Here is a 27,153-nt window from a genome sequence, read left to right on the forward strand (position 1 = left end):
ATTTTGGACTCCTTTCCTTTAAAACAATTACTACAGTTATTCCTTAAATATATCATAAGAAAAACAATTTGAGAAAATAACATCAAATCTAAGTGTTTCCTACAAAAAGTTAAAAAGTATTCAAAGATGCAATTAAATAGGCACATTTTAAATAGTCAGCAGCTGTGTAAACCAAAAGGCAATTACTTTAGGTATAATGAATTTCTAAGCATCATTTAAATCTTTCGTCTCTCACACCATGTAAACTGAGAAGAGAGTGGTAACCTATGTGTCAAAATAAATCTTTAATAAATGAGGTGATCTCCTGCCTGTGGGGAGATAGAGCAGCTAAGGAAATTGGAAAGGTGATATAGTGACATTTACCTAAGGTCAATGGTTCAAATCAGAAGCCGTTTATATTGGATAGCAGTTCAGTGAATGATAAGAAATGGCATGGTTAGCTATTCTGGGAAAGTGAGAATTCACTCCTCAGAATTCTCAAAAGTTTCACTTTATCTATAATCTAGTGCAAGCAACTAAATACAGAAAAGAATAAGAAACCTAATGAACCTTTAATTGCTACAGACTGACCTTTAAGTAATAACAGAGTCTGTTTTGCTGCCAAAGGCCAGTCTTCATTGTTAAGATCCTTAAGAAATATTATTTAAGGGGTGCCTGGGTGGCTCAGTCAGTTAAGTGTCTGCCTTTAGCTCAGGTCACAATCTCAGGGTCCTGGGATAGAGCTCCCCATCAGGCTCCCTGCTCAGTAGGGGGTCTGCTTCTTCCTCTCCCTCTGCCCCCCCACCTCATGTTCTCTCTTGCTAGTTCTGCTCTCTCTCTCAAATAAATACAAAAATCACACAAAAAAGAAATATTAAAATTTTTAAAATTTCTTCTAAAGTCTTAAAAAAACTGAAGTATTATAAGTCTACTGTTAGTTAAAAAGAAACAAGAAAGTTTATATTTTTTGCATTACATGAAAATTTTCAAAAATACCTATTCAGTTAGTTAATGTGAATTCAAACATAAAAATTTAACCTTTTCTAAAAGGAAAAACTAAAAAATTTAGAAGAATGAAAAAAAATTTAGAGGAATGAAGAACTTTCATTAAGTTTGGTCGACATTAGATAACCCAGAAATGGGCCCTCAACTATATGGTCAACTAATCTTTGAAAAAGCAGGAAGAATATCCAATGGAAAAGAGTTTCTTCAACAAATGGTGTTGGGAAAAGCGGAGAGCCACATGCAGAGGAATGAAACTGGACCACTTTCTAATACCATACATAAAATATATATTCAAAATGGATCAAAGACTTAAATGTGAGACAGGAATCCAACAAAATCCTAGAAGAGAACACAGGCAGCAACCTCTTTGTCCTTGGCCAAAGCAATTTCTTACTAGACACATCTCCAGAGGCAAAGAACACAAAAGCAACAACAAACTATTGGGACTTCATCAAGATAAAATGCTTCTGCACAGCAAAGGAAACAATCAACAAAACTAAAAAGAACCCAAAGGAATGGCAGAAGGTATCTGCAAATGACATCAGATAAAGGGCTAGTATCCAAAATCTATAAAGAACTTATCAAACTCAATATCCAAAAAACAATAAATCTAGTCAAGAAATGGGCAGAAGACATGAACAGACATTTCCCCAAAGAAGACATACAAATGGCCAACAGACACATGAAAAAATGCTCAACATCACTTATTATCAGGAAAATACAAATCAAAACCACAGTAAGATACCATCTCATACCAGTCAGGATGGCTAAAATTAACAAGTTAGGAATCAACAGATGTTGGTGAGGATGTAGAGAATGCAGAACCCTCTTACATTGCTGGTGGCAATTGCAAGCTGGCGTAGCCACTCTGGAAAACATGACGAAGGTTCCACAAGAAGTTAAAAATAGAACCACCCCATGACCCAGCAGAGGCACTACTAGATACTTATCCAAAAGATACAAAAGAGTGATTTGAAGGGGCACATGCACACCAATGTTTATAGGAGCAATATCCATGATAGTCAAAATACAGAAAGAGCCCAGATGTTCACTGACAGAAGATGGATAAAGAAGATGTGGTATATGCCTACAACAGAATATTACTCAGCCAACAAAAAGAATGAAATCTGGCCATTTGCAATGATACGAATGGAACTAGAGTGTATTATGCTAAGCGAAATAAGTTAGAGAAAGACAAATAACATACGATTTCACTCATGTGTGGAACCTAAGAAATAAAACATGAACACAGAGAGGAAAGGAAGGAAAAATGAAATAAGATAAAAACAGAGAGAGAGAGAGAAAGGCATACCATAAGAAACTCTTAACTATAGGAAACAAACTGAGAGTGGCTGGAGGGGAGATGGGTGGGGTTATGGGGTAACTGGGTGATGGGCATTAAAGGTGGGCACTTGATGTAATGAGCAATGGCTGTTATAAGAAATTGATGAATAACTGAATTCTGCCCCTGAAACTAATAATGTGCCGTATGTTAACTAACTTGAATTTAAATAAAATCTAAAAAAAAAAGTATGGAAGACATCAGACTGGGATAAAGACATATTGGTTCAAATCTGTCTCTACTCTGAACTTTTAAAGCAAGTCAGCTTCTCTGAATCTTAACTATTGCCTCTGCAAAGTGAGTACACTAACTCATTCAATGGCTCATTTATTTTTATGTGCCTACTACTGTAGTACACCTTATATTACTATTATTCATAACTAGTTCATGAATCTAGCAGAACCCTCCACCACTGAATAATACGTTGTGTTGGGAAGCAATTTTTGTAGCTTACATTTTATTTAGAAAACTACTGAAATAAATTTGAAATATTGGTCTTTCTGTAGGTATTGACCCGAATACAACTGAACATAAACAAGTTTAAATCCTAACTTTTTAAATGAGACCAGGTTGTTAAATTATCTTTAAAATCTCACTTACTATTCAAAGAATTTACGTTTATCAATGTAAGAAAATATGGCTTCCCATGCCCTTCAGGTGATTTAGATATGCTTTAAAAGTATGAACAAATGTGGATAAGAAGGATAAAAGATTAGATTCGCCCAATTTATAGTCATGTTCAAATAACTGTTTCAGCTCTGGAAGAAACAAGGATGTATGGTGAACAACAAGTGACTTATTAATGGCAAAAGAATGTCATTTTTTTTCTAACTGGTAAATTATTCTAATTTGATAGTATTTAAAATGTTTTTATGCTTTAAACACACACAAGCACAATTTTATATAAATAAAAAATCTATAGGTATATGTCTGCATATAAATATATATTGGAATTGTACACAGATATAAGAGCAGGATTTTTATAATTTTTGATCTCTTTCCACCCTCTTTGAAACAGCCCATGTAACTCATATTAAGTAATACATATCTTTATTCTTCTCCAGATACTTCTCCATATGGAATTGATATACTATAGTACATACACAGATGGTAGAAGGGGATGTTGGTCATTCTTTTTCCTGATCAAAAAAAAAAAAAAAGGATTCAGGGTACCTGGGTGGCTCAGTTGATTAAGCAACTGACTTTTGGTTTCTGCTCAGATTGTGATCTCAGGGATGAGACTGAGCCCCATGTCAGAACCTGCACTCAGCTCAGAGTCAGCTTAAGATTCTCTACCTCTCCTTCCCAATTGGCCCCTCCCCCACCACATGCATGGGCATGCACGCACACACATGCACACACACACACTCTCTCTCTCTCAAAAAAAAAAAAAGTCATATTAAATATTCTTGTATTGTTTTACTCACTTAGCAATTTATCTTGTGGAAATCCTAAATTAACTGATATTCTCCAATTCATCCTATAAATGCCTCCAAAATATTCCACGGTGTAGCTTGTACCATGGTTTATGCAACCATTTCCCTGCCTTTGTACTGATGGGCATTTACTTTGTTTCCAGTCCACCCTTTCGCCTTTCAGAGCCTGTTGCCAGAAACAGTGCTGCTGTAAACCTTGTATGAATATCCAGATGTGCTAGGATTTTACTCTACTGGCTTAGAGTCTCAGTAGTGAAGTTGCTGTGTTGAAGGATGCCTACATTCCATTTTAAATGATGTTGCTAGATTTCTTTCTTTTTAAAGATTTTGTTTATTTTTGAGAGAGAGAGAGAGAGCATGAGAGGGGAAGGGCAGAGGGAGAGGGGGACAGGCAAGCAGACTCCCTGCTGAGTGCAGACCTTGATTTGGCCCAATCCTAGGACCCTGAGATCATGATCTGAGCCCAACCAAGTGAGACGTTTAACTGACTGAGCCACCCAGGTGCCCCACTAGATTTCTTTCGAAAAGGCCACAGTTCATTTTTCCATCAGCAATGTGTATCTTTTTCCTTAGAAAATCATTCCTTATTAGATCTTTTCCATTTTTGTCAACCTGAGTTCTCACTGTTGCTCTGTATTTCCCAAATGCTAGCTAGTTGGAGCATCTGGCTATTTGGATTTATATTTTTTGTGAAATGCCTATTTATATAGTCTTTGCCCATGTTTCCTTGAGGTTGTCTTTTTCCTGTTAATTTATAAGAGATTCAAACAGTGCTAGTATTAACTTCTGATCATCTGTACTCCAATTTTTTCCCCCTGAATGCATACTTTATATATTAAACTTTGCCTGTGATTTTTTTTTTTTTCTTTTTCTTTTAAGCTTTTTGTTTCCCTGTCTTGGCTGAGATTACCCCAACCTCTAGGACAGCACTGTCCTATTCAATAGAACTCCTCTGCAATGATGAAAATGTTCTATATCTCTACTGTCCAATATGGTAGTCACTAACCACCTGTAACTATTAAGAGTGAGGAACTAAATTTTAATTAACTTAAACTGAAATAGCCACATGTGACTGTGACTACTAAACTGGACAAGTCACTTCCAGAGTTTAGCTACTCCCAGTTCGGTCCATAAACTGGCACAGGCCAAAAAGCACTAGTAATGCCTGGGAATGTGCTGTGAACAGTCTTAGGCCTTATACCAGAACTACTGTGTCATTTCATTTTAACAAGGTCCCCATGTGATTCGTATTTACATTAAAGTTTGAGAAGGACTGTTAATAATTATTTAAATTAGGGACTGTTAAATATTTTTGTGCCATGGACCCCACTGGCAATCTAGTGATGATGCCTGTGAACCATTTCTGAAACTAATGTTTCTAAAAGCAAAAATTAAATATACGGAATTATGAAAAAAACAAATTATACTGAAATAAAACTATCAAAATATTTTAAAGAGCTATACATGTCCTTCTTTATGAATGCATTAAAGATAAACTCAGTGAGGGGCCAGTAACTACAGTGACCCTGGAAGTAGTGATGGGCACAACTCTAATGTTGACAAAGCAGTCATAGGTAGTGGCAGTCCTACCGTGGTGTTTTCTTACATCTGTTATTGAAGAAAGTGTTAAATTTTATTTAGAAGTGAAAGTAATTTTTTTCCCATACCACCTAGAGATATCTTGACCCTAAGAATCTGTGTTATTGTTCAAATAATGGCCTAGATTTTCCTCTAAAAATTTTAATCCAATGGAATTAGTATTTGTGTATGGTATAAAATGTGAGGACAATTTTTTTTTTTTTTTAAACAGAGGAATATCCAACTGTGCTAGGACCCTTACAGTAAAAACTATTCTTTTTCACCTGAACTGAACTACCACTATTGTGGTACATAATTAGGTCTAGTTTTACATTCTGTTCCATTGATGTTTGTTTCTGTGCCAGTATCACATTAGTTGATACATTAATTTTGAAGTATACAATGGGATCTTGGTTGGACCAGTACCTCAAGTTTCCCCACCTCATATCTTTTCTTTTTCCCCACATTTTTCATGGCAATTCTGAGACATTTATTTTTTCAACTTTATTTATCCAATCCCAATCCTTGTATACAACTTGTCCTCTTCACCAAAAAACAAAAAACAAAAAAGTATGGGGATATAAAATAACTGTATTTGATTAATACATTAACATAGAGAAAATCGCTAGTTTTCTTTATTGTCTCCCTCCTAAAATATGGTGTTTCCAAGTTCAACACTAAGATTTTATAGTTTTCTTCACAGAAGTCCATTATCTTCCTTATGAATGAAATATTTTTCTCCCAAAGTCCATCTATAGCAGATAGTGAGCAGTTATTTCTCTCAGCCTAGAGAAATGCTACTCATTATGTATTTCTCTTGTATTCAGGCACAGTATCAAATTACTGCATTAATTTTAGCTGTTTTTCAAAATTAGCATAGAAAAAATTTAAAAATCTTTCAAATTTTTTTATATGGACAGTTTTCTCAGTGTATCTGCTAAGACCCTCCAAGACCATGTTGGGTCATAATGAGCGACCCAGTCCATGTCTGGTTACTTATTTTAACAGAAGAAGTTTTTACTGTTTTTCCATTTAGGATAATTTTGGTTAATATTACACTTGTAAATATTTATTTATTTATTTTTAAAAGATTTTCATTTATTTATTTATTTCACAGTCAGATCACAAGTAGGCAGAGAGGCAGGCAGAGAGAGAGAGAGGAGGAAGCAGGGTCCCTGCTGAGCAGAGAGCCCGATGCGGGGCTCGATCCCAGAACCCTGAGACCATGACCTGAGCTGAAGGCAGAGGTTTTAACCCACTGAGCCATCCAGATGCCCCTATACTTATAAATATTTAAATGTCTTTAATAGGAAGAGTTGCCAAATATTATTTTATCATCTTTTATCATCTACTGATACAATCATACAGTTTCTCTCCTTCAACTTGCTGATATAACAGATTATTTTTTCTATTCTAGAATATGCTTTAATCATAACGTATTCTTTTGCTACAATGCTGTAATTCATTTTTGAACATTTTGGTTAGAATTTTTGCATGTGTAGTAATAAGTAAAACTGACCCACAGAATTTCTTTTGTTTTGGTTTTACACTATCTTTTTCACAGCTTTCCATCTTTTTCAATAGTTTGGTGCAGTTTAATTAACTGTAATCAGTTCTCCTTGTGGAAATCAGCTATGAACTCATCTGGGTAATCCATCTGTGAACCTAATAACTTCATCAGTAGTACATCTTTATTCACTTTATAATACCCCTATGGTTATTACTCTATTCAGGTTCTCCACTTCTCTCAATTTTACTCATCTATACTTTGTCAGGACATTTCATTTTTCTTTCAGTTTTCAAGCTTGTTACCACAGAACTATATTTCCTTAAGATCTAATTATTCCATACTCATTTTTATTGTTTCTTTTCCTGCTTTCTTAAAATAACTACTACATGTCTTTATTTTTTAGTAAAGGCATTTTTAAGGCTATAGATTTTCCTCTGGCACAGCTTTAAATGTCTCAAGGATTTTGATATAAAATATTCTCATTTTCATTGCTTTCTTGTTTATTTTTGTCTCTCTTTGATCTAAAAGATATATTTCTTAATTTCTCAGTAAGTTTATTTCCCTCAACTTTAAATTATCTCTAGATTTACTAAATTATAACAAAAAAGTAACTATAAAATCTGTACTTAAAAATTTATTATGGAGCATCTGGTTGGCTCAGCTGGTTAAGCAATCAGAGTCTTGATTTCTGCTCAGGTCATGATCTCAGGGTCATAAGATCAAGCCCACATCAGGCTTTGCGCTGAGCATAGAGCCTGCTTAAGAGTCTCTCTCTCCCTCTCCCTCTACCCATCCTATGTACCTTGCATGCCACCCACAAAAATAAATAATTAAATAAATAAAATAAATTACTATTTTACTAAGTGGTCAAGTTTATACATGATTGTTTTGGAAACTTCCCATTGACATATAAAAATATTCTCTGGTTAAAGAACGTTAAACTTTGTATATGGAAACTAAATCAAAATTATTTACTGAGTTAATTCTTCCAGTCTTTACTTTTTTTTATCTATTAAATCCATCCAGTTCTGAAGGAATTAGATTTTAAACTTCCCCAGCATCATTATAATTTCATTAAGTTTTTCTTGTTTTTCTAAAATTTTTTTCTTTACAACTACCATCATTTGATGTGCAAAAGTTGGTGACTGTATCTGGAAATAGGAGTAATATGATGATACACCATCTTGGCCACTGGGTTCAAAATTGTATTTCAAATACATGAAGCTCAAATACTAGAATCTTAGGCCATTTATTAAAACTGAGTTTCTTAGTTCTGTCTTGGACCAAAATAACCTATGGAAGTATCCATAAATCTAAATTTTAAGAAGTGCTTATATACTTTAAATTTAATATAAAGAGACAAAATTATTATTGTTTACTAGTGAATTTGTGAGATATTCTAGGATAATTATAACTGATAAATATCATCATAAACATGTACTTTTAAGAGGAACTTAAAACTCATCAGTTAAGTAGGATAAAAAAGAAATTTCAGAAAATAATTAACATCCCTGACATATAAAAACCTGAGTAACAAATATGTGTCATACCTCATTTTCGTACAGCTAAAATCAACCGAATTACTCACACATGAATACCTAAAATGAGCCTCAAGGTAATCTTGCAGAATTTTTCTCAACAAAAGTAACTAAGTTTCTAAACAAGGAAGTTATCTTAAACAAAACACTCTTCTTGCTTCCTAGTTACCAAAGTTCTCATAAGAAAAAAATATTTCACCATTTCCTCATGAAACTTTATAGCTTCATTAAGGGCAAACTCATTAATGCTCTCATAGTACTGTTAACATTTTTTTTTCTTTTGAAATTAAAGAAACATACTGAAATAGTTCTACAGTAGCAAAACAGCTACACACAGTTTAGCTATATACATTAGACCAAAATTCTGACCTGCTATGAAGAGATTTCATAAGTAGAATGTAAAAGTACAGTACATATGAAAACACTAAGTACTGTACACAAGCTTACACACATAATACAGCTGAAAATATGCTAAAATTAGACTAATTATTGACACTTATAAACAAACTCTACACTTGGAGAAGATAAGGCCTATTTTCCAATGTTAGTTTCTAGATATTGTTTCTAAATTTAATTGCAGATGTGAAAAAAAATTATGAAAAAGGGTCTCAGAAATCCACTAAAACTGGCGTATCAGGAAGAGTGACTTCTTTTTCAAAGATCGAAAATCTCGTTCTACTAAATTTCTAAAGTAGTTTTCACATTATATCTGCCTGAATGGATTATATAAACAAAAACAGAGTTAACTGCATACTTATGGGGCTTTAACATCTCTGAATATTTTTGTTAGGTATAATTATGAAATCAGTGTAATAATTGAGATAACCTTGATCTGAAGAATACAGGTCATGCCAGGAAAGTTTGTTTTTAAAATTCTTTCTTTCAGTAATAAATATGGATTTTATTAGTTAAAATAGTGTTTGATTGGTAACAATGTAACACTTTGGCCTTCAGGTCAAAAATGGCAAGACTTCCAGCAGACCAAAACTGGTTAAAGACATAGATGGATATATGCTGCCACCCTGTGGTGAAAAAAATTAAGATCATTTTGGAAAATAACCCAATCCAGGAAAAGTCATAGTTAAGTACAAAACGTCTTCTGAGCTATCAGTCTCAATTCAGAGACATAACAAGTATCTTAGTTTCTCTTAAAAGAAAACCACAATGGAGTTGTCATTATTGCAGTCATTTTTGAAGCTATATTTGTTGGCTGCTGTTTTCTTTTTTAAGTTTCCATTAATTTACTACTTGTTTTATGACATAATACTTTTCTTGGATTTGTCTCAAGTTTATATTCTTGCAACTCAATCCTCATCTGTATTGTCATTTTATAAATTTTGGTCACTTTTTTCCTAACTGTTGGTGTTTATTTGACACATTCTAGTTTTTATATATCTCTAGAGCGTAAACTCAGCTCTCTGATTACCTGAATTTTGTTTCTAAGCTCCAAACTCTATGACTTTATCAGGAATTCAATAATTACTAATAAATAAAAAGTACAAACAACCAAAGTTACAGTGTTCAAAACTGCACATTTTGTAAAAGGTCCAGCAATATGTTTTATTCTGCTTTTAATATTTTTCTTAATATTTTAATAGTGCCTGACACATCATCATCCATGTCAGTACGCAGCCAAATATGGTGAAAAAAAAGTCTCCCATGGAGCTACTTCTTTTTTTAAGAAGTAAGGGGATCTCGAAATCAAATAGTTTACATGCACAGACTAGATTTTCTCTTTCCTCACTTATGCTTAAAACAAAATTGGTAAGGTGGTTCCGCTTCTGGTAATGGCTCTGTTAAGTACAGAGAACAACCATAAGTTCTGGACAAAATTTAAAAACAACTACTTGAAGGTACAGGAGAGTGACCCAAGTCAGGCAGATTCTGGAGGGGAGCCCATTTGCACAAGGAAGGAGGGAATAGCACTGGATTAGTCTCCTGATCTTACGTGGGTTTTTTGTTTTTTTTTTTTTTATGGCTTTTAGCTTGAGGGTAGGCTTACTCTGTGCCAAGTTGGATGTATAAACATGTAACAGAAAATCCTTCGTCTTTTTAGCTTGAAGAACCAGAAGACACAGGTTGGGCCAACCTAATGTAAGAAGAGAATTCCGCACAAGTAGAGAAGGTAACCTTGACTTCCATGGATAATCTCTGCCAATCTCTGGCTGACCTCTAAACAACGCACATGTTAGGAGAGACCCAAGAAGCCATATACTAATGCCAAAAATACTGAACTGAAATTTGCAATGCTGCCCAAGAGAAAGAGTATGCACTTTGAGGACAACCAAGTTAATTTCCTGCTAAAGCAAAAACAATGGCACTGTCTAGGGGAACACAAAGCTAGTCTCTGCAACATAAAATCATAACGCTAGAATCTAAGTTTACTCTATGTTTTAAATAAACAATTTAAAATTACTTGACATCTTAAGAAGCAGGAAAATGTGACCCATTTTTAAAAGACAACTAACAGAGGGACGCCTGGGTGGCTCAGTCAATTAAGCATCTGCCTTCAGCTCAGGTCACGATCCCAGGGTCCTGGGACTGAGTCCCCTGTTGGGGAGTCTGCTTCTCCCTCTGCCTGCTGCTCTCCTTGCTTCTGTTCTATCTCTGACAAATAAATAAATAAAATCTTCAAAAAAATTAAAAAATAAATGAAAGGCAACTAACAGAGACCAACTTTGAGATGACCCAGATTTTGGAATTAGCAACAACGCTTTAAATGAAGCAGTGATTTAACTATTCTCAATGGTGTAAAGGAAAATATGCTCACAATGAATACGCAAATAGCAGAGAAATAAAAACTATAATAAACTGAAGGGAAATCTAGAAGTGAAAAATTCCACTTTCATTTTTAAAAATTTATTTATTTATTTGAGAAAAAGAGCACATGCACACACAAATTGGTGGGAGGGGCAGAGGGAGAGGGAGTGAGAATCCCAAGCAGACTTTCCACCCCCGCCTAACTCAGGGCTCAATCCCACGACCCTGAGATTATGACCTGAGCCGAAATCACGAGTCTGACACTTAAATGACTGAGCCACCCAGGCACCCTGGAAAATTTCACTTTTAAGCATTTACCAAAGAGAAAAGAAAACATGCCCACACAAAAACCCATGTTAAATTTTTGCAGCAGCTTTATTTATAATGTCTCCAAGGTGGAAATAACTCAAATGCACACCAACTGGTTGATGAATATATCCATACAATAGAATATTATTCAGCAATAAAAAGGAACAAACCATTGATACATGGAAAAAAATGGTCTGGTGATTTCTCATAAAACTTAAGTATGACTGGTGACTGGATGGATAGATGTGATTAGAACAAGTATAATAAAATGTTAATGGTAAAATTAGGTCATTGATATACTGGTGTTCATTGTAAAATTCTCTGAAGTTATCTTTGCTTGAAAATTTTTATAATGAACTAGAAATACATCACACTCTTTAGGGCTGGTGACCAATTCTGAATGTGCTAATTTGGGAAATATAAGCTAGGAGGTTATAGAAAAGAAAACACATAGGTTATAATTAGTCTTTTTATCTTTTGAGATCATCCTCCGATTTGCTTTATTAGTTTTGTATTCTTTTTTTTTTTTTTTTTTTTTTTTAGTTTTGTATTCTACTATTAAGAAAAACTTCACTATCTCCAAACTCAAGGTTCTCCTCTAGGCTTCCTTTCTAATATAACGTGTTTTTCGTTTTGTTTTGTTTAAGGAGTAAGTTTTTGTTGTTGTTGTTGTTTTAAGATTTTATTTATTTATTTTAGAGAGAGAGAATCAAGCAGACTCCATGCTGAGCACAGAGCCCAACATGGGGCCTGACCCCAGGACCCTGAGATTATGACCTGAACTGAAATCAACAGTCTGACACCCAACAGACTGAACCACTCAGGTGCCCCTCTAATATGTTTTTATAAAAGGTTAAGTACTGAGGGGCACCTGGGTGGCAGAGTTGGTTAACCATTCTTCGACTCTTGGTTTTGGCTCAGGTCGTGATCCCAGTGTCATGAGATCAAACCCCATGCCAGACTCTGTGCTCAGTGAGGGAATCTGCTTGGGATTCTTTTCCCTTCCGTCTCCCTCCCTTTCAGCCCAACCCTCCCTTGTATGCATGCTTTCACTCTCTCTAAAATAAACACATAAATAAAATCTTAAAATCTTAATTATTGAATTAGATTGGACTTAATAGTTATCTCTGGACAATACTTCTATTTTCATTTTTCAGAAAGTTTCTTTTATTCCTACTTTCTGGCTTTCATCTTTCAAACACTGAAGAGAAAGCAATTCCCCAAGAGCTCATGATAATAATTCTTAAGAAGTCTGTCAAAATTTTTAAAACTGGGGCACCTGGGTGGCTCAGTGGGTTAAGCCTCTGCCTTTGGCTCAGGTCATGATCTCAGGGTCCTGGGATCGAGCCCCGCATGGGGCTCTCTGCTCGACAGGGAGCCTGCTTCCCCCTCTCTCTCTGCCTGCCTCTCTGTCTACTTGTGATCTTTCTCTGTCAAATAAATTTTAAAAAAATCTTAAAATTTTTTTTAAACTAAAATTTGGAAGTCTGCAAATGGTTTTTTAGAAGTCTACATATTCCATTTCCTATTTCCTCTTTATATTACAGTTATCACCCAAGTGAAATATTATAATACACAATTTGTTCATTTATATTTATTTATAAAATTGTTGTTTTGACCTTCTCCTATAGGTTTACACTTGCATAAATATTCAGTATCCTAATCTTCATGCATTCCACAAGCTCAGTAAGAAGAGAAGTGTGGTTGATCAGTTCGTAATAATCAAGGTCTTTAGTTTCTAAGGACAGGTAGACAATTTACCATCTCTCAAGCAATTAAATCTACTCTAACTTCTCTATTTGGATAATAAGATTATACATTTGCTGCACTGTGAAATGCATCCTTGAGGTCTTTTAAAATTCTTGGGTGAATACTGCCTAGTAATGTTTTTTTTTCAAAGCTCACATTTTATTCCTCTTCAAAATTACACAGCATTGTGTATAAGACCCATGTTGCCTCCCTTAAAAATCCAACCCTAAATATATAAAGACTAAGATGTTTGCTGAATTACTATATGAAGAGATCATTCAAATAGTATAAAAATTCTGAATTGTGACTTATTGAATATCAGTAACTTCATAATGATTGCAGCCATTAATACCATGACCTTGTCCCAAGGCTTACTGTGGCACTGTATCGTACTGCTTATTGAATGAAGTAACAGTTCCTTTCTTTGTCAAATTTAGGAGAGCTTAGAACCAATGAGCATCTTTCACTGGATGCGTTTTCAACCTGTCCACTAAAAACCAAAATATTTATTCCCCTTAGGAAGGAATCCAAGTTTTCTCTCACAATAGTCTAAAAGAATATTTATATTTTTGGACCGATCTAAATTAAGGACACCATTAGAAAAGTTAAAAAAAAAAATCGCCACTCCATTTGTATGTGATGGGCATTTTTGAGTTTCTCATTGCCTGCCTCTGGCCACCAACAATAAATACCCAACAGATAGCACACATAATAAAGAAGAAAGAAATATGAAATGCCAATTGGTAAAAAGCACCCAAATGAGAACATTTCAAGTAAAAGAACCAAAACCAAAAATCTGCACTGAAAAACAATTTCATTTAGTGCTTTAAATAAACCAGGTGCTTGTGAAGACTTAAAGAAGTCCTGAACAATGACTCTCACCGATAACAAGGGAACTCTGGTAACCTGGCAATCTCCATTACCTCTTCAAGCCACATTCTAATTCAATAAATTTTTTGATCAACTTCTTTTTTATAAACCTTCCTTTAACAATCATAATTTTCTCTCTCTTCCTTATTCGTGGTTATAATCACGTTCTTCAGTTGTTTTTTAAATTGAATTCTGCCTTTTGGTAAAAAGATCATATAAAATTAAACTCAAACCATTGAGAGATAAATGATCTCATTTACAGATAAAATAATTATTATTTTAAAAGCCATTATGTGCGCTATGAAGATAAAGTTCTTTAAAACTCACCAGGAGTAATTAAACCAACAAACACCTCTGTGTTCTAATACTTATTCTCAAATATATAATTACAAAAGCCTATATTACGGGCTATGCCCCAAACACAGATGGCTCTTTTTATCATATGGAGCGCACTGAAGCGGTAAGCCTTAAACACAAGTACATCTGGTGTCCAATAGCACTGCTTATGCTGCTGGTTAGCAATTAGATGAATGTCCTTCTAATGTTCTTGACGATGAAAAACTTTCTGTGGTTTACAATGTAGTTTTACGTATATTAGTTGTGATTTCTCTCACCTTAAAAACAAAACAAACCCTGGGGCAGCTGGGTGGCTCAGTGGGTTAAGCGGCTGCCTTCGGCTCAGGTCATGATCCCAGGGTCCTGGGATGGAGCCCTGCATATGGCATCAGGCTCCCTCTCAGTGGGAAGTCTGCTTCTCCCTCTCTCTTTGTGTGCTCAGTCCCTCCTTCTCTTCCTCTCAAATAAATGAATAAATCTTTAAAACAAAACTAAAACTCTTTCCCTTCACCCTGCTTTCCCTGTCATCTTCAGCCCTAGCCCTTCGTTTCCCTACTCAATCAAAATCCCAGAGAAAGAGCTGCCTAGAATTGTTTCCAAATCCTTTTCTTCCATTTACTCTTAAACACACCGTTGTAATCAAGCTTTTGATCTCACCAACTCCAACAAAACTACTCCTGACGAGATTATCAAGGACCCTGTTAAATATGTGATTTCTCAGACTTCATCTCACTATACCTGTGGATAGCATTTGAAATGACTGACTCTCTTCCTTGACAACGTTTTCTCCTTTGGCTTCTGGGACATGAAATTCTCTTGGTTTTCTCATCTCACTGATAAATCCCCCTCCCCCATCCCACTGGTTTAATACTGAAGTGCCCCAGAGCTCATGCTTTGGCCCTCTTCTCTGTATTCACTCTCCTCTGGTGATCTCATCCTGGTTTGAAATATTATCTTTATGTTAACAACTTCCAAATATATAGCTTCCAAAGTTCAGACTTGTATATCCAAGTATTTCCAAGTGTAAATCCAACAGATCTCTAAAACTCACTGTGGCTAAAATTTGAACTCTCTTTTAACCCTAAGTCTGCCTCACCCACAATCTACCCATTTCAACTGAATGCAAATCCATCCTTCTAGTTATTCAGTCCCAAAACCTGGGAGTTAATTGGACTCCTATCTTTCTTTCACGTTCTCCATCCAGTTCATCAGGAAATCCCAATATCGATCCATCCATCCATCCTTTGATTTTATTTATTTATTTAAAGATTTTCATTTATTTACTTGACAGAGAGAGAGAGAGAGAGAAAGAGAGAGAGAGAGAGAGAGAGAGAGCGCGCGCGCCAGAGAGGGAACACAGCAGAGGAAGAGGAAGAAGCAGGCTCTTCACTGAGCAGGCTTGATCTTAGTGGATCACAGGACCATGGGATCATGACCTGAGCTGAAGGTAGATGCTTAACAACTGAACCACCCAGGCACCCCTCCTGTCATTCTTTTTTTTTTTTTTTTTTAAATCTTATTGATTTATTTGACAGATAGAGATTCAGAAGTAGGCAGAGAGGCAGGCAGAGAGAGAGGGGGAAGCAGGCTCTCAGCAGAGCAGAGAGCCTGGTGTGAGGCTCGATCCCAGGACCCTGGGATCATGACCCGAGCCGAAGGCAGAGGCTTAACCCACTGAGCCACCCAGGCGGCCCCCTCTTGTCATTCTTATGAAGGCAAAGTTTGGCATCAGGAAGAGAATATGAATTTAGGATGAGGACAGACAGGGTATCATCAAAAGCCCTGATTTTAAAAAATTGTATATATTTGACATATAACATTGTGTATATTTAAGATGTACAATGAGCTAACTTGACATATTTGTATTATAATATGATTGCTTTTGCAGCTATATTTAGCACCTATACTACATTACATAATTATCCATTCCTTTAAGTCTTTGGGATAATTACATTTTAGTCTCTTAGTAAGTCTGATAATGTAGTACAGTATTGTTTATATTTATTATACTGTGAGTTAGATCTCTATGACTTACTTACTACTCATTGTAAGTTTGTACCCTTAAACAACATCAGTCTTGTCCTCTCACCCCCATCCCCTGGTGTTCCAGGATTTTTTTCTCCATTAGTGCCCATGGTTCTCGGTCATGTGCCTTCAAAGAATAAAGAGGTAGGCCAGACAGACTGGTGGGAAGGAGAGCAAAGTTTTTTGAGCTAAGTGATAATACAAAGCTCCCGAGGAGGGAGGGGACCCCAGAAGGTTGCCCCCAATGGTTCTACTTTTAAAATACATCCAGGATCCAGCCAGTTCATAGCCCATACACTGCTGTCACCCTGATACGAAGCACTATCAGCTCTCACCGAGATTACTACACGTCTCCTAACAAGTCCCTCTGTTTCCATCCTTATAGCTCTACAGCCTATTCTCAGCAAAAAAGAAAAAGAAAAAAAACATTTTCTGGGACATTAACAAAGTTCTTTAATACTCTTTAAGGGTCTACTATGTACCAGCCAGAATAATCCTTTTACAATATGTCAGATCATGTCACATCGCTTCCCTAAATCCTGCAATACTTCCTTTCACTTCCTTTCACTTAGGGTTAAAAATCAAAGTCCCTAAATCCTGCAATACTTCCTTTCACTTCCTTGCACTTAGGGTTAAAAATCAAAGTCCTTACAGTGACTTCAAAAACCCTTTACCTCTCTGATCTTACCTAACTATCTCACGCTTCAATCATTCCAGTCATATTGGCTTCCTCATCGCTCCACAAACATCACTCCACAAAGGGGGTACCCTCTTAACCTTTGCACTGACCATTCCTCTGCCTGGAAGTTCTTCCTTGAAAACTTCATTGTCTCCCTCAGCTCCAAGTCTTTCTAAACTTCTAACCTCCTCGGTGAGGCCTACTGGCTGACCCTATATAATTCTGAATATGATTTCTTCCCTGCTCTCCATGCAGCACTGATGTTTTTTCTTTTATCCTTTGCAGTTATCAACTTCTTCCTCTATGATACACTTACTATTCCCACTTCCTCTATGATATGCTTACTATTTATTTCCCTGTACTCTTTTTTTTTAAAGATTTATTTATTCTAGAGAGAGAGAAAGAGTGCTCGTCCACGAGTGTAGGGAAGAGGCAGAGGGAGAGACAATTTTCAAGCAGACTCCCCACTGAGTGTGGAGCCCATGAGATCCTGAGATCATGGCCTGAGCTAGATGAATTGGACACTTAAAACTGAGCTACCCAGGTGCCCCTCCCTGTACTCTTTTCAAAAACAGAAACTTCACGAGGCCGGGGATCATTGTTTTGTTTGCTGTAGTATCCCAAGTTACCTAGAACAATGCCTGCCACATAACAGATGAACAACAAATATTTACTCCATGAATTTCATTCTAATAATGACCATATCAGGAGGGTGTTATATATTCTCATCCTATTTTGTTGATGGAGGAGTTGGGGCAGAGAAAGTAGGGAAGACTAGGGGCAGAGTGGGTAGAGAATAAGTTTTTCATCCAATATCATCATGTCACTGTCAAATGCACAGTTAAAACTTGATGATATGTGAATTTTCCAAATATTAGAGCAGTAATAACAAACCATTTAAAAAAAAAATCCCCCCCCACAAAAATCCTCACAGTACACAGTTAAGCAAAATTTCTTTTAATATTAAATATTATACTTATTGTTCACTATATCCTTATAAGGAAGTCTTTTAATTTAAAAATATTCAGTTGATTTTTCCTCAGTGTTGGGCAAGCTGACCTGAATTAGCCCTTGACAGACCAAAGGAATCAAACTTTACGGGAGACTTTAATATAAATGTAATTCTACTCGGTCTATATCATATTCTCTAAACTTCTAAGACCTTTTATTAGGTAGACAACACACTGCTTAATTTCTTAATTTCTTTTTTCCTGATCGTGGTTCAATTCTCTGTTTATTAATAAATTATGGAAAGGTTTAAGACAGAGAATTGTATTTTCAACTGAGAAGTGATAAACCTTTAAGAAACAAACTTGCACATGGAAGGGTTCAGTGATGGTTAATTTTGTTTTGTTTTGTTTTTAAATATTTATTTATTTAGGAGTACCCAGGAAGCTCAGTGGGTTAAACCTCTGCCTTTGGCTCTGGTCATGATCTCAGGGTCCTGGGATCGAGCCCTGTGTCAGGCTCTCTGCTTGGCGTGCAGCTTGCTTCTCCCTCTCTCTCTGCTTGCTGCTCTGCCTACCTGTGATCCCCCTCTGTCAAATAAATAAATACAATCTTTAAAAAAAAAAAAGATTTATTTATTTGAGAGAGACAGAGCACACATGCAGGTGAGCTGGGGGAGAGGTAGGTAGAGAGGGGTAGGGAGAGAAGCAGAATCTCTGCGGAGCATGGAGCCCAAGGCGGAGATCAATGTCATGACCCTGAGATCATGACCTGAGGCAAAATCAAGTGTCAGGCGCTTACCCAAAACTGAGAAACCCAGGTGCCCCTGTGCTGGTTAACTTCATATGTCAACTGGCTATATTGGTCAAATACTATTTTACTTTATTTTTATTTTGGTTGAGAACTATTTAGATCTTTCTGCAAAGGTATTTTTTAGATGAGATTAACACCTTTTAAAGAAGATTTTATTTATTTGAGAGAGAGAGAGCACACAAGCAGTGGGGAGGGGGTAGCGGGAGAGGGAGAAGCAGACACCCTACTGGGCAGGGAGCCCATTGTGGGACTCAATCCCAGGACCCTGGGATCATGACCTGAGCAGAAGGCAGATGCTTAACCAACTGAGCCACCCCAGTTAATTCAGAGATTAACACTAAATTAAAAAAAGTCAGGGGGGGAGGCAAACCTTAAGAGACAGAAAATTATTAATGACAGAAAATAAAGTGGAGGGGTGGTGGGTGGGGAATGGGCATTAAGGAGAGCATATGTGATGAGCACAGGGTATAAGCCTTACACGTAAGGTAATGAATCACTAAATTCTACTCCTGAAACCAATATTGCACTGTTATGTTAACTAGAAATAAAAACTTGAAACAAACAAAAAAACAAATAACATTTAAATCAATAGACTTTGAGTAAAGTCAATTACCCTCCATAATGTGAGGGTCACATCTAATCAGCTGAAAGCCCTACTAGACCAAAGACTGACCTCCTCCGAGCAAGAAGAATTCTGTCAGCAGACTGTCTTTGTACTTCAACTACAACTCTCCCCTGAATCTCCAGCCTGCCAGCCTATCCCATCAGATTTTGGACGCATCAAGCCTCCACAATCTTGTGAGCCAATTCCTTAAAACAGATCTCCCTCTCTCTCCAGATATCATATTGGTTCTGTTTCTCTGAAGAATCCTAGTACAGGTTTACAAACAAAGCTGCTTCTTTGTTCAAGAGTTATTAGTTAAAAAAAAAAAAGTTATTAGTTCACTAAAAACACTCAGGAACCCAATGAGTCAAACCAGTGTTACCTATCTATGTCTTCTTATCAATAAAATACTAAAAATGTTATGAGCAAGGCTGAAACAAACAAAAATCTGGGATACAATGCCATTACTGACCTTTCAGAGTTGAGAGATTTGCTCTACTGCACAGTAAAACTATATCACATACTAATGATAATTCTAGAATTACAAAAAGTTTTTTTTCTCTTTGGCCCCAGGAATCCTTTGTTCAAGAGAAACCAGTCTTAGAATTCCCAATTATTAAAGTCATTTAAAAAGAGGTAGTTTGATATAAACAAGGTGAGGAAACTTTTCCAGTCCTCCTCCTAAAAAATAAGAAATCCTTGAGGGAAGCTAAGGTACCATGAGATGCAACAGAACCAAGTCTGAAAACTCATTTAATTGCCTTGTCCTCAATAAACCCAATGAACGCATCACCACGACTACTACCATCCTGGGCACTTTGCAGAAATAGAGATTAAATGATTTGGCCAAGGCTATAAAATTAGCAACTAGTCACACTGAGGCCTTCTAAGTTTGTCCCTTACTTTTTTTTGCAAATTTTATAAAAATTAGAAGTTATCTTTCTAAAATATGCAAAACAATTTACCTTCACAATGTGGCAGGTTAGCAGAAGAAATAAAAACCCACAACAGAACTTTGTAGAAGGGTTCATATCGGCACATCTGCCACTCCTGCTGATTCCTTCATTTGCTTTTAATATTGGCTCTACATTAATGACCTAAATAAATTTTGTCCAGCACTAACAGAGTAGCAAATTAGGGCATCGAAATGTAAATTAAATTATAATTATTTATTTCTGGAAATTAGATCTTTGGTAAAAGCTGCCCTTGAAATACGACATAACAGTATTTACATGGAACTTTGCTACAAATGACATTTTTACTTTGAAACAGAAACATGATCAATTCAATAAAATGAATAGACAAGCAGAATTAATTCCTCTATTTGACAGAGCAGGAAACATTAAATGACTTATTCAATGTCACACAGAAAAATGAGTGTCGAGACATCATCTGAGGTTCTAAGCCTAATCTATGGGAGTTTGAACTCTAGAAGGGCAGATGCTCCCTCTTTTGAGTTCACTGCTGCCAGCACATGGCACGGCACCACGCACATCACTGAGGCTGATGCTTACTTATATCAGTACTCATGCTCCAAACAAACATTAGGAAAACTAATGTACTTAATGAAGAGGCAAAACGGTAAATGGACAGTAGCTCCCCGTTCATATCACAAACAAGGCCAATCTGTAATGAAGAACCACGAATGAAGGAGTCACAACAAAATGCTCAACCATGGGTTAGAGGTCAATATCACAGACCTACCCTGTCAATCTTTAAGATGACTATTTCCAATTTAACCTTCACACTGCCTGAATAATAGTGTAGTTGGCATCCCCCCAGTCCCATTTTGTTATCACTGACTTTTATATTCCTGCTCACAAATCTTGAGGAACTCCCTACAATAAAACATGGAGCTTCTTCCCACCAGTGATCAAAATCATACAAACCTCTGTCAGTTGTTTCAAGTGGCCTTTGTTTTCACTTAATTCTTCTGATAGTTCATGCTTTTTCACTTGCAGTTCGGAGATTTCCTTTCTTAATGGATTCACTAGTTCATAGAACCGAATCTTTAAAAACAAAAATCAAATTAATAAGCATTTTTAGAATCCCAAGTTGCAATTAAAGTTTACTAATTTATAGTACCCTCAATTATAAGTAATAAAAATATTAAGGAAACAAAAGGAAAGCATTAAGTTTTACATTATATGCCTGTATAAGCAAGTTTGGTTTGTAATGAACTGACCCTGACTACTAATACTTTATTAAGGCTTAATGTTCAATTAAGTTTCTTCAAAAGCCCAGATTATCTATACTTCACCCCTGACACAGTGTCTTTCTTCCCATCTATACTCCATTTACTACTTACTTCCCATCTTCCACCACTGCCCATTCCATTCTAGCTTCTTGTTACTTCCTGAACATTAAGTGCTTGAGTTTTCCTTATATTTCCTCTGACAGAAGAATTCTTCCCACATACAAATGAATGGCTCATGTTTTCACTCCCTTTAGGTCTCTGATCAAATGTTACCCTATCAGTAAAGGCCTAATTCCTCTGATTAGAAATAGCACCCCCACCTGAAGGCAGTTCCTAGTTTCACTCCCATAGGATTTTCTCCATAGGATTTATGACATTCTGCATTTACTTTTAATTTATTGTCTATCTTGCTCCACTTGAATGTAAGCTCACTAAGGCCAGAATTCTTGCCTGTTTGTACCCTGCTCTATCTCTTTTGCTGAAACATATGATAAGCCTACATCCTAGGCTCCTGGTGAAGCCCTGCGGCTACCATTGCTGTGTAAGGGATAATCAGGAGGGGTCTTTCATATCACTGCTTCCATTCAGTTCAGACCTCTCTTCTCACTCATAATTCTCTTGGAGGAATCTGTCTGCCCTAATCCAGTAAAGTGTTCCATCTGACAAACTCCTATAAAATTAAGAAGCCATGAACAAATTAGGAGAGGGTAATTATGCCTATTTATTATATAGGTATGCAGTCTGCAATTCCTTAATACATTGCTGAACAGCAAGAGTATCACATCTGGTAAGAGGTAGTCCTCAATACAATGAATTTGTGTATGACTAACTAGTTAGGATAATACCGTCTGTAAAAACAAAAGATAACAAAGAACATTAACAAACCAAAGAACTGTATAACTGTAATTGGTAGGCCACTTGGTACCTACTATGGATAAAGTCACAATGACAGCATGTGAGACATCTGATTTGTCTTGAACAATGCACTTTAGACAGAAAAAAATATATTTGAGCTATTTGAGGTACTATTATTATTAGCAATCCTTTTACATATGAAAAAGTTCAAGCCTCTAAGGGTGAAATGACATCTATATATCACAAATCAGCAGTTTTCATGTGAGACCCTCTGAGGGAATTCATAAGATTAAAACTGTTTTCCTAATAATACTAAGATTTTTTTTTTTTTTTTTTTTTTGCCTGTCTTGCTCTCCTTTGCTCTCCTTCTCTTATGCCTGTTCAGTGGTGTTTGCCAGTGGCTGTCTGATGTGTGCTGAGATCATCACCTTTAAGGCTAATGGAATGAGTGCTTATGTATTCTTGTGTTTTAAAAATGTCTCAGTGCTAATTTCTTTTTTTTTTTTTTTTTAAGATTTTTAATTTATTTATTTGACAGAGATTCCCAAGTAGACAGAGAGGCAGGCAGAGAGAGAGAGAGGGAGAAGCAGGCTCCCTGCTGAGCAGAGAGCCCAATGCGGGGATCCCAATCTGGGATCATGACCTGAGCTGAAGGCAGAGTCTTTAACCCACTGAGCCACCCAGGCGCCCCTCAGTGTTAATTTCTAATACGATAAATACTAATAGATATAGCCCATATATTCTTTTCTTCTGTTTAGAAGCTCCTTGGGGTCCTCAGTAATTTTGTGAATGTAAAGGGATGCTGACATGAAAAAATTTGAGACAGGCCATAGATGAATCCTATGTGTAGCTGTATAACCAACACACGACAGATCCTGAAGTAGACCACAAAGATCTCCTTCATTAACTCCTTTTCCATCACACCAACTCCTCTCTCCTCTACTATCCCCACCCCCCCGGCAACCACTAATCTGTTATCTCTATAATATAATTTTGAAAACAATGTAAACTACCAGTTTATGTTAAAATGATTCATTTCTAGGGACTATGCAGCCATTAACTTCATAGCCCTATTTATTGCTTGACTTTGGAGATCAAAGGTCGAGACCTTTAAAATTTGGTGATCTGAATACCATTCACCATTTCCAGATCAGGGCCAGAAAATAACAAAATAATTTATTAACTGGGTACTTTGAAGATTATGACTATTACATAATTAACAAATCTAATTTGAAAATACATGCAGTTTTTTTTTAAATGATGCAACACACTTACAGATACATATTCAGGAATAGAAAGCTGGTCTTCAGGAAAATCTTTTAGTTTCACATATTGCTCTTCTGTCAATTCAAGGTCACGCAAGTTTCGGCGAATATCTCCCGCCTTCTCTCTTAGCTGAGTATTTGTCTCTTCTAGTTGCTTCTGTCTCAATAAAATAGTTTCCATTTCTTGTTTCATTAGTTCTTGATATTTTCTACATTAGGAAAGAATTTATGGCAAGCTTAAAAACATCTTTAAGATTTAATTTTCTCAAAGTTACCTTTTATATTAACATAAAAAATGAAATAAGCAACTCTCTAGTGTTTTTGGCTCCAGGTAAATGATTATTTATTTAAGCAGTTAAACACAAAATGATTCTATACTCATTACTAAATGTGCAACCACATAAATTGTTAAATAGAAAACTGATATTCTTAAAGAGTAATTTTCAAAATTCAAATTATAAAATCATATATTTCCCCTCTTAAGATTTAAATTTTATACATCTATTTTGGACCCTACTCATCAAAATAACTTTCATTTCTTTCTATCCAGATACTTTAAGGTATACTGCTTGAAGACGGCAACACTGAACCACTGTAAAGTATTCATTCAACCAATGAGGTGATAAAAGGAGTAATCTGTACATAATCATTCTTAACGAATACATGTAGCAGACATTGCTATCATGAGTTGCCTATTTGAAGATTTTGAGCAGGAAGGGACAACTGATTCTCTCCCCTTCCTACTGTATCACATCTATCAACATACGAACATGTTGTTACTTTTCCTACCTTAAAAAAAAAGAACATTGACCCCATTTCACTGCCCCCTCTGCTTGCTCCTCCACGCAGCAAAACTTCTCAAAAGTTGTCTAGACTCACCATCTGATGCCCTTCCTCTTAAACCCATGCAAATTAGGTTTTTATCTTTCTACTGAAATCTCAAGGTGCCAATGACATCCAGATTGCTAATGATCAATTCTCAGTTCTTTTCATCCTTGACCTTATGATTATTTAACACAACTGATCTCTCCCTTTACACACTTTATTCACCTGACTTCCAAGTCACTAAACTCTTGTCATTTTTCTCCCATTTTTCCAGTGGTGTTTTCTCAGTCTCCTTTTCTGATTTGTCTTAATATTAGTACTTGGCCCTCTTTTCTCTCTGTATTTACTACCTTGGCCAAGTCATCCAGTCATATGACTTAAATATATACTCTCTGTATCCTAATGCCTCCCAGACTTGTATCTCTAGACCAAACTCTTCCAACACCTACACGCAGATTTCTAATATGACAACTTGAACTGAACGTGTCTGAAACTGAACTCTCATTCTTCACTTACAAACCTCTTCCCCTGTGGTTTCCCTATCTTAGTTGACAGCAATTCCACCCTTTCATTTATTTGAACCAAAAATGTTGCCACAATCCTTGATTCCTTTCTCTCTCTCTCTCTTTTTTTTTTTTTTTTTAAGATTTTACTTATTTATTTGACAGAGAGAGACATCACAAATAGGCAGAGAGGCAGGCAGAGAGAGAGGGGGAAGCAGGCTCCCTGCTGAGCAGAGAGCCTGAGGTGGGGCTTGATCCCAGGACCCTGAGATCATGACCTGAGCTGAAGGCAGAGGCTTTAACCCACTGAGCCACCCAGGCGCCCCTCCTTTTTTTCTCTTGAACCTCACATATAACACATCAGCGCAACCTTCAAATTATATTAAAAATCCAACAACCACTTTTTACTAACATCGATATCAAGGGTATTATTGCAATATCATCTCAACTGCGTTCTCAGCATCATTTAATCTGAAAACTGCCTTAAGAATTACAGTAGAAGCCCTACCACTGAATGCACTGGTTCCCAAAGTATTGTCCCCAGACTAGTGGCATCAGCATCACCTGAGAACTGGTAGAAATACAGATTCTTAGGAATCACCCCAAATCAGAATATCAGAGGGTGGGACCCAACAATCCTTTTTAACAAGACCTCCACATGGTTCTGGTACATACTAAAGTTTCAGAACTGCCGGTCTAATGTTATAGTTCCTGGTCACTGGTTAGATAATTTTTTTAAGTATCAGTTAAATAGTGAAATCTTACAAAGAGAAAAGATAAGCACTTCACACATTTACTTCTAATTAGCACACAGAAAGAAGCAGTCACTTGTCAGATTTTCTACACAGGGTTCAGATTTTTTAAACACAAAGGTATGCTTTGTTTTTGTGTAAATCATTGTTCATGGCCACCAAGTTCAATTTCTTTACCATAAAAGACACTTGGGAAGAAATCTGAGAGGATGCTTTTCTATGGATTTGTTTTTTTGTTCCCAACTTTCAAATCTGTCTTGCTTTAACTTAATTTGATGGTGTTTTTTTTTTTTTTTTAGTCACTCACTTTTATTACATTGTTTCAAATAATTCCTTATAGTTTTCATAGAAGGAGCTCATCTTTTTTTCCACTCATATTTCATTGTTTACATAGTTCAGTAAGGATGACTATCATAGGCACATCTGACAGTAAATAAAATGGAGTCTCTGTAAATAATCAACTGAGCTGGGAGAAAGGATGCAAGCAAAATAGAAAATAATTTAAACATGCAGAGTTAAATGGGCCATGAGAATTAGTGTGCTTTACAAAGGAAATGAAGAAAGGTTAATCCAGACAACAGGTTAAGTGGTGGTGAGTTTAGAGAATTTCCATTGTCATTTATGGATCACTTACATCAGTAATGTTTGCTGAATGAATGTTGAATTTTGACTTCATATATATATATATATATATATATATATATTTATTTATTTTAAAGATTTTCTTTATTTATTTGAGAGAGAGAGATCACAAGTAGGCAGAGAGGCAGGCAGAGAGAGTGGAAAGCAGGCTCTCCGCTGAGCAAGAGAGCCCAACATGGGGCTTGATCCAAGGACCCTGGGATCATGACCTGAGCCGAAGGCAGAGGCTTTAACCCACTGAGCCACCCAGGTGCCCTGACTTTTTATATTTTGTATACTGTATCAAGTAACCTTTTTTGTTGGTTTGGATACAAAAATTTTACCATCGTTGACTTAAAATTGCTCTATTTTAGCTTACAACTGCATGCATAAATAGGTAACAAAATTACTTTTAATGGCTAAATAGGTATTGCTGTTTTTAAAAAACTTTCTTACCTGGCATCCTTTTGTTGAAAAGTCAATTGATTGTCTAATCTCAATGTTAGTAGCTGCTTCTGGTGAAGTGCATCATTAAGTTTCTCTTCTAATTCTTCAATCTTAATAAAGAGAAAGAGGTAAATTATATGGTCAACTTTCAAATTTATCACTCTAAGATGGCTGAAAAATACTAAACGTTAAATTAAAAAAAGAACG

The 27,153-nt window shown here is 36.1% G+C and overlaps 1 protein-coding gene across 2 annotated transcripts in view; it reads right to left on the bottom strand.

Moving 5' to 3' along the window:
- Nucleotides 1–27,153, bottom strand: part of PIBF1 (progesterone immunomodulatory binding factor 1) — a 151,574-nt gene that overhangs the window by 116,907 nt on the left and 7,514 nt on the right. For both annotated transcript variants that reach the window (XM_032841070.1, XM_032841071.1), the window contains exons 3-5: nucleotides 26,956–27,056; nucleotides 23,809–24,007; nucleotides 21,371–21,490 (exon numbers count right to left, since the gene is read on the bottom strand). In XM_032841070.1, the coding sequence (XP_032696961.1) occupies nucleotides 21,371–21,490; nucleotides 23,809–24,007; nucleotides 26,956–27,056 (420 nt within the window). The remainder of the gene's footprint in view (nucleotides 1–21,370; nucleotides 21,491–23,808; nucleotides 24,008–26,955; nucleotides 27,057–27,153) is intronic.

The sequence above is a fragment of the Lontra canadensis genome, unplaced genomic scaffold (assembly GCF_010015895.1).
Source record: "Lontra canadensis isolate GAN:19392208 unplaced genomic scaffold, GSC_riverotter_1.0 scaffold119, whole genome shotgun sequence".
Taxonomy (NCBI): Eukaryota; Metazoa; Chordata; class Mammalia; order Carnivora; family Mustelidae; genus Lontra; species Lontra canadensis.